The sequence below is a fragment of the Peromyscus eremicus genome, chromosome 4, assembly GCF_949786415.1.
Source record: "Peromyscus eremicus chromosome 4, PerEre_H2_v1, whole genome shotgun sequence".
NCBI lineage: Eukaryota > Metazoa > Chordata > Mammalia > Rodentia > Cricetidae > Peromyscus > Peromyscus eremicus.
In genome coordinates this window covers 120,753,112-120,766,637 of record NC_081419.1, presented here as the reverse complement: position 1 = coordinate 120,766,637, position 13,526 = coordinate 120,753,112, and the positions used below count along the sequence as shown (strand labels likewise).

The window sequence follows — 13,526 nt, the reverse complement described above, 5'->3', positions numbered from 1 at the left end:
ACAGAGAGAGAGAGACAGAGACAGAGACAGAGACAGAGACAGACAGAGAATAAAATTTTAAAGAGAAAATAACCAAAGGGGCTGAGGATGTAGTTCAATGGCAGTTTACCTAGAATGCAAAATGTCCAGGTTTGATTTCTAGCATTACAGAAATAATTAGAAAGAAAGAAAACAATCAGTGACCAGGTGAGATGTCAAGATAAAGGTATTTTTTTTCTTCCTTAAGCACAGGAGTTTGTAATCAACATGGGCAAAATAGAGAAGATAGGGAAGAAAAGCATGAGATTCAGTGAACTTGAAGATTATGTCAAAATAAATCCAAAATTGACATGTAAAGAGAAAGAAGGGGAAAAAGTAACTGGATATCCAAGTACTGTGAAAACACCACAGAGGATACAACTGCATACTGTGGGGAGACCAGGAGACCAAACAAGCAAAGGAATAAAGAAAACAGTTAAAGCAACAATGGCTGAGAATTCCAAAATAACAAGCATATCCCAAACCAAAAAATGGGAAAGTCAGAGAATGCCAAGAAATGCTCAAAATGTCTGCACCTAGGAATGTGTACATTCTTAATGAAATCAGAATGCACAGGTTAAAACTGGTAGACTCTTAGAGATAAATCCACTATCACAGTTTGAGACCTAAACCCACCTCTATCAGTAGCTGACTGACTCAGGAGCAGTCAATCATGAAGGGTGCAAACCAGACAGCAGCATCAGTTAGACAGAACTGGAACGTGTGGACCACTACATCTGACACCACCACAATCCATTCTTTTCAAACTCACACTGAGCATATACCAAAAACATCATATACCCTGACAAATTTAAAATTGTAAAATAATAATTATGATTAAGAAGTATGATTTTAGACCATGTGTGAAATACTATAGACTTGGTAGCTAAAATAACTCAAGTGTATTTCTCAGTTTGGGGGGATGGGAAGTCCAAGATTAGGGTGACCAATTCACTTCCTGATAAGGCCTGCAGGTGGCCACCTTCTATCTGTGTCCTCAAGTGTAGAGAAGAGCTCTGGTGTTCTTTATAAAGGCACCAGCCCTCTGAGATTAAGGTGCCTCTTTTATGACCTTAGGTAACCTTTGGTACCTTCTCACAGGCCTTATTCCATATATAGTCACATTGGTAGTCAGAGTTTCAACACAGGAATTGCTGTGGGCGGGTGGACAGATAAGTACTTATTTAGTCCACTACAGGCTAGCAGAGGATGAGAAGACACAAAATTCAGCAATGACAGCTCTTCATTACTGATGTTACAAATATCAAATGGTGAATAAAAGAACAGAATGAACAAGTATATGTCTACGAATATGATAATTCGATGAAATGGACAGATTACTTGAAGGACAGGATCTATCATATACAAAGAGAAATAGATCATTTACATAGGCCTACAGCAATTGAATAAGCTGAATCAATGTTAACCTTCCAAATGGCTTCATGAGTTCCACTAAGTCTCTGTAATCTTTTCTCTGTAAAAAAACAAAAAACAAAATAAAATACAACAACAAATAAAAATAAGTCATAGGCCAAAAGAAGACATAATAACCCTTTCCATAAAGAACTAGAACTTAAAATGTAAAGCCAGTACTCAAAACAGAGACATTTTAATTAAAATTCAACAATAAGAAAAATACACAATCAGAATTAAAAATGGACAAGAGATGGCTGGAGAGATGGTGCAGTGGTTAAGGGCAGTTGCTACTCTTCCAGAGGACCTGGGTTCAATTCTCAGCACCGACAGATGACTGAAATTCCAGTTCCAGGGACTCCAATGCTCTCTTCTAGCCTCTGTTCACACTGATATGCATGTAATACAGAGGCATACATGTAGGCAAAACACCCATACACATAAGATGTTTTTTAAATAAAAAACAGTTTAAATAGACAAGCAATCTATATAGATTCTTCAATGATACATAGATATGAAATAAATATATGAAAAGAATCTCAGTATCATTTCACAATAATAAACTGCAAATTAAGCAATGAGATACTACACACTTATTTAATGACTAAAATTAAAAAGAGAATAAACAAAATAAAGAAAACCAAATGTAGATGCTGATAGAAATTGGAGCAACAGGAATTCTCATTCACTGTTGGTAATAATGTGAAATGGTACAGTAATCTGGGAGTTTCTTTTAAAGCTAAACAGAGTTTGTGATGTGGCCCAGTAATTGCTCTATTGATTAACCAATTAAGTTGAAAGAGTGTAGATCTAGAAAAAAAACTGTACATGGACTTTTACAGTAGTTTTCTTTATAACTGATAAAACCTGGAAGCTACCAAAATGTCCAGTAATAAGTAAATGGATATATAAATTGTGATATATCCAGATATTAGAACATAATTCATTGTTAGAAAGAAAATAAGGCAGCAAGGCACAGAATGACAAGAAGAACTAAAGACGAATGCTGTTCCAAAAGAAAGCCAGTCTGAAAGGCGGCACGCCGGCCACATGCTTTCACCTCTGGGATACCGAAAAGCCAAAGCTACAGTGACAGTAAAAAGAACAGTGCTGAAACCACACTGATCAGAATGCGGAGATGAGGAGTCTGGTCTCCGACCCAACTCCCACACCTAAGGCTCAGGGAGCACTGCAGAAGAGAGGCAGGAAGACTGTAGAGCCACGGGAACAGGGAGTTTGCTGTGAGATGGTGTCTCTTTGGAATGTCAGAAGCTACATCCAAAGTCTCACCAACATGGATGCTGAAATATGACCTGAACAAGAACAATAACAGACAAGCCCAAGTTGAGAGGAAAGCCCATGAAGTCTCAACCCTCGACAAAAAACTACAGGCAACTAAGGAATACTGAGAGTGGGAAAAAATAGTCTTCCCCAGGAAGAGCACACCATTGGTTATCTAACACCAAATGGTCATCCCAGAAAATACACATACAAGTAACATCATACAGACTAAGCAGGGTGCATTTAGGAATATATATGTGTATGTATGTATATACAAATGTAACAAAAAAGAGGTCATGAATTTGAAAGAGAGCAAGGGAAGGGGCACATGGGAGATATAGGAAAGGAAGAAGAAGGGAATAAAATAATTATAGTCTTAAAAAGTAAGATAAATAAATAAACATTTAAGAATGGATAGTGCTTGCCAATGATTCAGGTTCAAGGGGGAGTAAAGGGCTGTGTAGAGGGAGCACAGGAGAGTCTAGAGAGTGAAACTATTCTATCCCATTCTGCACATTACTGTGATGTGGACATGTGCATTTGTAAGTAGAACAAAAGACAAAAACCCTAATACATGCTGCATCACCTAGAGAAGAATCAGGAAAACACAACACGAGGAAAAACTGCTAGTTGACATAGATGTGCACAACTACCTTTCTGGTCTCTATCCATCTACCATGTTCTACTCACTTAGATCAGATGATGGGGTGAAAGGTGAGGGAAAGCCCAGGTTACCTTAGCTACTGGGCTCCACTTGCCTGTGTACATTGTCACCATGTGTTCTCACACTGAAAGCTAAACATACGGACTCAACCTTCTCACTGTCATTACGGACAGATGCGTCTACTCACAGATCCTTGCAGAGATGCAAACTTCACTGCCATCTTCTATCCACCTTCCACTGCTGCGCAGCAAATCACAACTCTGGCACCTAACACAAATGTATTATCTCAGTGTCTATGGATCAGGATCTTGATATGGGTGAATGGGGCCCTTTACTCAAGTCTCACCAGCCTGGAATTAAGGCATCTGCTGGGCCTGCAATCTCACCTAAGGTCCAATTCCATGAATTCCTTTTCTTGCTTCTGGAGAAATGAAATGTTCAGGCCCTGGAAAGTATAAAAACTATTCTTTGCCACAAGATGACATTTTGCTTCTCTGAGTCTATCTCATCTGCTCACAATCCCTCTGACCTCAGTAAGGGCCCAATCTCTTTTAAAGCTTCATCTGATTAGGTCAGGCCCACCTGGATAGTCTTGATTAGCCCAAAGTCAATTGACTCAGGACCTTCATGATATCTGCAGAACCCTTTATCTGCCATATAAAATAGAATAGTCAGAGGAATGAAATCAGATGTGCAACAGGGGGGCAGAAATCTTGGATACATTTCGGAATTCTGCCTACCGCGTGGAGAATTAATCCTGCAGAAGTCAATGCTGTTACATTAATCCTTGTAAAGTAGAGCACTCCTCACACTGCCCTTCTCTTAAAATAATCTTCAAAAGTCCCACATGACACAGAAAATGAACTCCAAATTAATTGTTCAAGGTCCTTCTCCACTTGTCCTAGTAGACAATGGAACCCTTAACTCCCAGAATCCTTCCTCAATGAGTAAGGGATAGGACTCATCCCATACTCTGTGTCCTTTGTATCTGAATACCTGCTTCCTCCAGACCTAATGTGTCCTTTCCCTCCTAACTTATAGGCTATCCAGACTTCAAGAAGCTTCACTGAGCCTCCAACAAAAGCCTCCAAAGAATGGGTCCTTATTCTTTGGACCCATGTTGGATTTTTTTCTTCATCTGAATTTCTCCTGAAATACTAGAGTAGACTGCAAAAGATGACCATATACTTCCCATCTCATGTGTACATCCCTTTGCAATGCAACTTTGAGAGCCTAAGAGATGGACTGGGTCCTGTGACTCTCTTTATCCAATGGAATGTCAGCAAACATGATGCAAGGAGACACCTGCACAGCCCTTGTGCAGGGAGGGCTGGGTGCACCTCTGGGGCAGAGCACTTGTCTAGTATGAGGAGGCCAGGACTCTAGCCCAATACCACAGAACAAAGCCAAAGCAAGCACTAGGGAAACAGGGCTTGTCTTCACACTGTCTTGAGGCCCCATCACCACTAGTGACAGGCCATACTGACCTTCCAAATGACAAGAGACATGAGGCCAAGTCACTCCTGTGGCCCCCCAAATGACAATGGACCACCACCTGTCACATGGAAAATAGCAAAGGTAGTGCTTCAAACCATGAGGCTATATGCCAACTTGTATTTCAATTTATTTATTCTTTAAAATAAGGAGATTGATTCAAAATCACCCTTTTCAGTAACATTTCTTTACTGTTTCATTTTAGTACACATTTTTTTAAAAATGTATTTACTCTGTGTGTTTACACACACAAGCACACAGAGTGCACGTAGAGGTAAGAGGACAACTTTGTGGAGTTGATTCTCTCCTTCCATCTTTATGTGAGTTTCAAGGATTGAACTTCGATTGTCAGGCTTGTGCTAAGCTATTTGTCCAGCCCTTGGCATGTTTTCTTATATGAGTTCATTATACTCATGATGGAGAAATTGTATGAACTGGTTTTCAATATCTGAAAGCATTTATGGGAGTGGGTCTGGAAACTTACACAAACACTTGGCTTCAAAAGAGAGAAAGAGATTGTATTTATTTATTATTTATTTGTGAAACAGGGTTTCACTATGTAGCTCCTACTGGCCTGGAACTCACTATGTAGAATGGAATGGCCTCTAACTTAGAGATCCACCTGCCTCTGTCTCCAGAGTGCTGTATTTAAAGGTGGACACCACCATACCCAGCAAGATTTTATTTTATTTTTCTACTTACATGTATATGTATGCCTATGTATCAGTTTGTGTCTTTGGAGACCAGAAGAGGGTGCTGGATGCCCTGGAGCTGGAGTTACAGGTAGTTGTGAGCTGCCTAAAGTAGGGGCTAGAAACTGAACTCAGGTCCTTTGCAAGAGCATTATGTGTTCTTAACTACAGAGCCATCTCTCCAGATTCTCGATGACCAACCCAAGTACCATTAACAGGTAAATGTACAAATAATTTGTGGTATATCCATATACAGAAATACTATTCAACCACAAAAATAAATGAGATTTTGATACATGATATAACATGGATAAACCTCAAAGCCATATGCTTAACTGAAATTAGCTAGACATAAAAGGGGCATGTATGACTCCACTTGCAAGAATTATTTAGAGTATGAATTTTATGTATAGCATGAATGTAATTAGTATCATTGAATTATGTATTTTATAATGGCAAATTTCATGTTATATATTTATTATAGGAGTTAAAATTAATAGTGTAATATAGTCAAATTCATTGAATTGGATACTCTAAACAGAAGACTTGAATAGCATGTGAACTATATCTTAATAAAGCTATTTTTTATTAAAAACATAAAAATCAGCACACCACGCTCAGTGGGTAAAGGTGCTTGCAGTCAAACCTGATGACCTGAGTTCATCCCCAGGGCCCACATGACAGAAGGAAAGAACTGACTCTGACAAGTTGTCCTTTGACATCCATATTTACACCACAACATATGCAAGCCCTTGCCAGGTGCACACTAAATAAATGAGCAATAAAAAGAAAACCCCTTCAACCTAATTTCTAGAGAGTGTTTTCACCACAGAAAATCAATAGGCTCAAATTTAACAACACAGACAGCAAGTAACCTGCTGTGGGATGGTCTTTCTGTGCGCTGTGAAAATGTGTTGCTACCATTGGTTAATAAAGAAGCTGTTCTAGCCTATGACAAGACAGATTACAACCAGGCAGGAAATCCAAGCAGAGAGACAGGGAGAAGAAGGGTGAAGTCAGGGCAGATGCCATCCAGCTGCCCAAGGAAAAAGATGCCAGCAGACCTGTAACACCACAGCCAGGTGTCAAAACACAGATTAATAGAAATGGGTTAATTTAAGATGTCAGAGCTAGCTAGCAAGAAGCCTGAGCCATAGACCAAATAGTTTGTAATTAATACAAGCCTCTGTGTATTTATTTGGGACTGAATAGCTGCGGCACACAGGAAAACTTCCATCTACAATAACCATTGTTGACTGACTTTTCATTTTGAGGGGAGGAGGTTATCAGTATGAATATTGAAAATATTCTAAATGCCCATATTTTCCATTGAATAATTGAAAACCATATTTGAAAATTCAAAGGCACTTAGATTTAGAGTTATAGGAAAAAGTCGTTCATGTAAATTTTACCTCAGAAAACCACCAAGTCTTAGGTAAATACACTGGTCCTTAGCTTACAAAGGTAGCACCTTGTTCAGCATATTGCCATAAAAATAAGCCTACTGCCTTAGTTAATGTTTCTATTGCTGTGACCAAACAAAAAGCAAGTTGGGGAGGAAAGGGTTTATTTGGCTTATACTTTAGCCTTGCTGTTCATCACTGAAGAAGTCAGGACAGGAACTCAAACAGGGCAGGGTCCCAGAGGCAGGAGCTCATCAGAGGCCATGGAGAGGTGCTGCTCACTGGCTTGCTCCTTATGGCTTGCTCAGCCCACCTTCTTATAGAACCCAGGACCAGTAGCCCAGGGATAGCACCACTCAACATGAGATGGGCTCTCCCCATTGGTCACTAAATGAGAAAATGCCTTTTGGCTGATCTCATGGAGGCATTTCCTCAACTGAGGCTCTTTCTTCTGATGACTTTAGCTTGTGTCAAGTTGACAAAACTAGCCAGCACATCTACAAACACAAATAGACCCATTCCACCTCTAGTCCAAGTTTCTGATGTACTTCTATATGATGGACACCTGCAGCTCTTTGATGAGTGAGGCATGATAAGAGAGAATCCTCCAGGCTCCCCACTCCCAGGCATCCAATTTCCAATGAGCAATCAGCCGTTTCTGTGCACAGGGCATGCACTCTGCACCTGTGCACATGTGCAGACCACCCACTCTGCATTAGCTGCCCTACACTGCTGGAATGAAAGGCAGTCAGCATGTTGGTGCAACTGAAAGTTTTGGAAGATCCGAAGTTAGGGGGGCAAGCTCCATGTACATACACGCGCACATGTGCACACTGTCCCCAAGGTCTGTGTGACACTACTGTGCTCCTGGTCTTAGTCTACTCACTTATAAAGGTAAAGCCCACCTTAAGCTATTTACTTAGGCTTCTTCTCCTCCTAAAAGAGATTTAATATTACTAGTATGATTTGATTGGTTTGTTTACTCAGAGAATTTGTTTTCAATATCTAGTAAGTTTTCTACTCAGGGGACACAGAAAAACTTCTAGTTCGCCCCAAATTTCCAATCAATTGCAAAAACACACACCTTAGCTTTTATGAGGTGGACGTTGCTAAGTGCTCAAAATGTACCTCACGAATGCTCTATTTAACACCAAGGATTCCAGTGTTCTCAAATTTACACCCAGAAAAGGAACTCTGGCTTAGAGAAGCAAGGGGAAGTATTAGCTCATTTAATGGCATGAGAAAAAAAGACACCATATGGAAAGCAATGCAAGGATTAAGTGTGTACTTATAAGATACGAAGTCCTGAGTTCCCAGATTTGAATTTCTAGTAAGTTTGGCTACTTCTCTCTTCTGTAGGACCAAAATGTCAAAATCATTTTTTAAAAGAATAATGGTAGGGGGCTGAAGAAAATGAGGATAAGGGTTGGGTTGAATAACTTATACATTTACCAGGGATTGCCTGGGTATAATTATAAACTGCCAATCACCATAGTTCAATGACACTCCGACTTTCAAAAGCTATCTTAAAATTTACAAGAAGGAAAGGAAAGAAGAAGGGAAGAGAGCAAGTGAGAGTTTACCTAAAAGCCTACTTACAAGACTAGGCAGCTTACACAACCACTACTGGGTGCTCAATGACACTGTCCAAGTGGAACAGACTCTCAAAACCATGAACAACTGAAAACAGAACGATTGTGAAAAAGAACTGCTTACTGTCTCAGTGAGTCTGGGGAGGACTCCCTTTCTGAATCAGGAAAGCTTTGGGTGTGCAAGCCGTAATCAGTGAAGAGCAGATCTCTTCGCTGCTCGGTGTAGACTGATCGTGAGGCCTGCCTTCCATCTTCACCCTCCATCTTGGCTCCTGGATTTGGCAGTGACTCCAGATTCTCCAAAATGAGATCATCTTCACTTACAGAAACTGTGAGGTCACTGCTGCTGCATGAACTTTCCTCCTCCTCCTTCTCCTCCTGCATTTTCAGAAAGGCCTTTTGTGACTTTGGGTCCTCATGAGCAAGAGAATCTGCGAGAAGAAAATGAATGCATTGTGGTTGCAAAGTTTGGAGAATCTAAGTAACAGAGAACAGAACGTCATCCCTTAAAAAATGTATAGAAAATTCCTGGTGTTGTTCTGTGGTGTGGTGATGCATTCCTGTAATCTCAGCAGAGGCAGGAGGATCTCTATGAGTTCAAGGTCAACTTGGTCCACACAGAGGATTCCAGGCCTACCAGGGCTACACAGTGAGACTGTTTCAAGAACGAAACAGAGACAAAAACAAAAGCAGCAAACGTGTAGAAGCACAGGTCTGGGAGAGAGCTCAGTCAATGAAATGCTTGCCTCAGCAGCACGACGACCGGAGTTCAATGCCCTGCATGACATACAGACGCAGGCTGGAGTGGGGTGCTTATAGTCCCAGTGCTGGGGAGGCAGAGACAGGGCATTCCTGTGGTTCCCTGGCTGGTCGGTCTACACATATTGGTGAAATCCAGGCCGATGAGAAGCCCCGTCTCAAAGGAAGTAGGTATAGCCTTTCTAAAGTTGACATCCAGACTTGTCCTCTAGTTTCCCTCCGTATGCACACACATACCCCCCCAAAATAAACATGCTCATATGCACACATACAAATGCATTTAAAATGTAGAAACAATCCCCAATTATAGTACTGAAATCTTTCAAGAATTTATTTCTTTAAAAAAATATAAACTTAGTGGTGCTGCAGATCAAACAAACCAGGGCCTCCTATACGATAAGTGCACATCTACAATTGAGCTGATCACCCTCAACCCTAAAAATACTTTAAACATTTGACTTTAAAAATCAGTGAATTCATCTTCTGAAACATTTCCTTGAACATGTTTAAAAAATTATTAGAATGGAATTCACTGACAAAGTCATTTCTTTGTTTTTAGGCAAAGAGATAAAATTATAGACCATGACTAGAAACGCTAGGCACTAAGAGAAACCAGCAAACAAACGCGGTCTCTGATCTCACCTGAGAAACCTTCCCAAGCAGAATGCCTCTCTCCAGCCCACTTATTTGCAGATGCACGGTGTTCTGAAACTGATAGCATGGGGACCGGCGGCCTAGCTCTTTCTTCCCCGACTTCAATATGTTCTTGTGTCAGTATTTCTCCGTCTGATCCCTCTGATCTGCTGGAACTGTCACACTTTAAATCAGTGGTTCTGTTCTCTGGACTTAATCTTTCCTGTAACGAGGAATGGAGTTCAGCAGACTTTCTGCCTTCAGATAAATTACTCTTGCTGTCACGTGTGCTGCTCCCTATCTCCAAGCAATGAGTTTGTTCTTCCTCAGACAATACATGGCTTGTGACTGGCGTTTGCTCACCAATCTGAAGAGATGTCTTTCCATCTATTTTGTCAGACTTATTTAAGCACTGTGTGTCACTATTAGTTTGTACTACACAGCTGTCTGTCACACAGCTGCTCTGGGCTGTCTGTTGGTGTGAATGTGGGTCAGGAATTGAGCAGTTCTTTGTGGGCTGGTTAGATTTCTGCTCTGTACTGAAATCGTCAATGCTTGAGATGGCTGACATCTGGCGGCCCATAAAGATTGTTGCTGGTTGATACAATCCTCTTGACATGGCTGTCCCTGAGTTAATTCCTGCCTGCACTGCATCCTGCAAACAGAGGTGTGAGTTAAACACGATGCATATGAACAATTAAGTACGTTGCATATGAACAATTAAGTAGAAAGGGAAGGAGGTAAAGGAAGCCTGAACATGGAAATCAACACCTATCACCCATAAAACATGTCTTTCCACTTAATGAATTAGCAAACTCTACTACAGCCCAGATTATTATTGTAATAACAATGTCACTGGACAAAGCAATTATTGCCAAAGAACTATAGAATTTATTTCTGAAAAATGAAATGCATGCATTTAATCCAGCTGAAGTGCATGGCTAAGACAAAATGAAATCAGTAAATTTTAGGTTATGAATCTTTTACCCCATTGACATTCTCTGACATTCCCATTGACATTAGGTGAGTTCTAAACTCCCTCAACACAGAGCTCATTTAGCACTACTCTAAAGGGACACGACCAAAGAATAAAGAGAAAAAGCAAACCAGGGGATACATAGGACAGACAATGCAAGGGTTCAACTCTATTTCTAGTGCTATGTCTAAAATAAAAACTTCCAGTGGTGACCTTCACAATGGCATTGAAGCACAGAATAGTCATACTTTGTAATCAATTAACATCAAAATTTCCTCAACATCTTTAAGGAACTTTTAAGTAATTTAAATTTACTAGCATGCTTATAGGAAATCTGAGCCTGGTCTTTGAAGGGAAAAGGAGAGAAGAGAGAGGCAAAGCTGAGCAAAGACCTGGCTTGAACAGGGGTGCATGGTGCCAAGCAGAACTACAAGTAAGAAGCATGAAGCCTTCCAGAAGCTAAGTGCTTTATTCTCAAAGGACCAGAGCACTCCCACAGTCAGGAGAGTACTCACTTCCCAGAGGCTTACATTGTAGATGGGGAGATACAAAATGTATCTACACCCTTCCTCTACAGATGGAAATACCAACGTCCAAATTACATGACAAGAAATGTCAGAGACAACAGAATCCAGGCTATATTTCTTTTCAAACATTGTCTCTTCTAATCCTCGAATAATGAAACAAAAACCACAACCCACCCCCCAAACTCTGAAGTCAGCAAATCAAGGATGCCAGAGAAAGGTGATGGGATAAAGAGCACTACATGGTCTCTGTCCCTCAACAGAGGTGACAACCCTGAAAAGCTCTTCAGATCTCTGGGACTTAATCAGCTTTCTAGGAATCTGGAGAGCATTCACTTAGGAGAGCCAGTTAGATCTTGAAAAGAACAGTAAGCTTCTGGGTTGCCAGGTGCTGGCCAAGTTGACAACCTGTAGTCACAGTGACAACCAGCCAAGCAGCCACTGGAAGAGGAATGGGGTGGGGGATATTCTTCCAAGGGCCCCATTTCCAGACAACAGTCATCATTGGACTATCTGGTATCTCCTTGGGGGACTCCAAACAAAAGACTATTTTGACTTGAACTAGCTTTGAACTGACAAATAGCCTTGTTCCCAAGCTGAATTTGCTGAAAATAATCAGAAGCAGTTGTTTAATGTGGAAGCTGCCTAAGACAGTAGACAGCACTTAGAATAAACAAAAGGCTATACACATTTTAAAGAGTGGTCAAAGAGCTGCCTGTGGGGGTGGGGGACTCCGGAAGGTTCTAGAATACTCCTGGGAATCTAGATGACCACCTGCATGCTCTGGGCTGGAGGAATGCTCAAGAAACACTTCTAGGAAGTAAACACCTGAGCTCTCACCTCAAGCTCACTTTGAGGCTCGAAGCAAGAAGTGAAGGCCAAGGTGGAGCTCCATGTACTTAGAACCCCTGAGCACAGGCGGTGAGAATCCCAGTCCCAGGCATTAAAGAAAGATAGTGGTTACTAACCAAATTTAATAGAAACCTCGGTGGCCACACGTGAGAAATAAAAAATACGCATTCCACATAACTAAGTCACAAAATGGCTAAACAAACAGAAATTAATGACAATTTCTGGGAGAGTAGAGCTTTCAGAGTTGCCATATTTAATTACTTACAAATGAAATGAAAAGAAATAATAAACATTGTCTCATATAGACAGTGAGCATATACAATCAGTAAAAACTATCTCTAAGGAAGTCCAGGTATTAAGCTGACTAGATAAAGGCATTAAATTAGCTATAATTAGCTAAATATGTTTAAACAGTTAAAAAAAAGAACTAGAGTATTCCAATCTTCAGAGGCTGACTCTTCAGGCACCCAGGTGAATGACTTTGAAGCCAGTGGGTATGTCTATTGAGACCAATCTCAAAAGTGGAAAGGGCAGGGGAGGGAGGGAAGGAGGGAGAGAGAGAGAAAGAGATTTTAAATATGAGAATAATGTCCAAATAGAGAATATTATAAAGACATATAAATTATAGGACTGAAGCCAGACATACCTGTAATCCCAGAAGTTGGGAGGTAGAGGCAGGAGAATAAGGAGTTCAAGGCCAGTCTTGATCTATAGAGAATTCAAAGTCAGCCTGAGATGCATGAGATACTATCTCAAAAGAATTAACAAAAAGTATAGGGCTAGCTTGATGTGATGAGGCATGCCTTTAATACCAGTACTCTGGCAGAAACAGGCAGATCCCTGTGAGTTCGAGGACAGCCTGGTCTACATGGAGAATTCTGGGCCAGCAAGGCCTACATAGTGAGATCCTGTCTCAAAATGAACAAATTATAGGACTAGAGGTGTAGCTCACTTGCCAACTATAAGTAAAATCTAGGTTTAAACCACAGCGCAAGAGATATAAATTATTAAAAAGGACCAAGTGGGAATTCTTCAGCTGAAAAGTACAATTATTGGAATGAAGAAGGGCTTAGCAATGAAGAAGGGCTTAGCAGCAGATCTAAACAGACAGAAGAATGAATTAGCAATGCTGAGAGAGGTACATTGGGATTGTGCAATCTGAGAGAAAAAAGAATGAAGAAAATCGTGAGCCTCAGAATACCATTTACCATATCAAATGCATTAA

At 40.6% G+C, this 13,526-nt stretch overlaps 1 protein-coding gene across 1 annotated transcript in view; it reads right to left on the bottom strand.

Moving 5' to 3' along the window:
• The window catches only part of Kiz (kizuna centrosomal protein), a 110,105-nt gene that overhangs the window by 64,181 nt on the left and 32,398 nt on the right, over positions 1 to 13,526 (bottom strand). Inside the window, exons 5-6 of the mRNA XM_059261571.1 lie at positions 9,959 to 10,604; positions 8,682 to 8,988 (exon numbers count right to left, since the gene is read on the bottom strand). Coding sequence (XP_059117554.1) covers positions 8,682 to 8,988; positions 9,959 to 10,604 — 953 coding nt within the window. The remainder of the gene's footprint in view (positions 1 to 8,681; positions 8,989 to 9,958; positions 10,605 to 13,526) is intronic.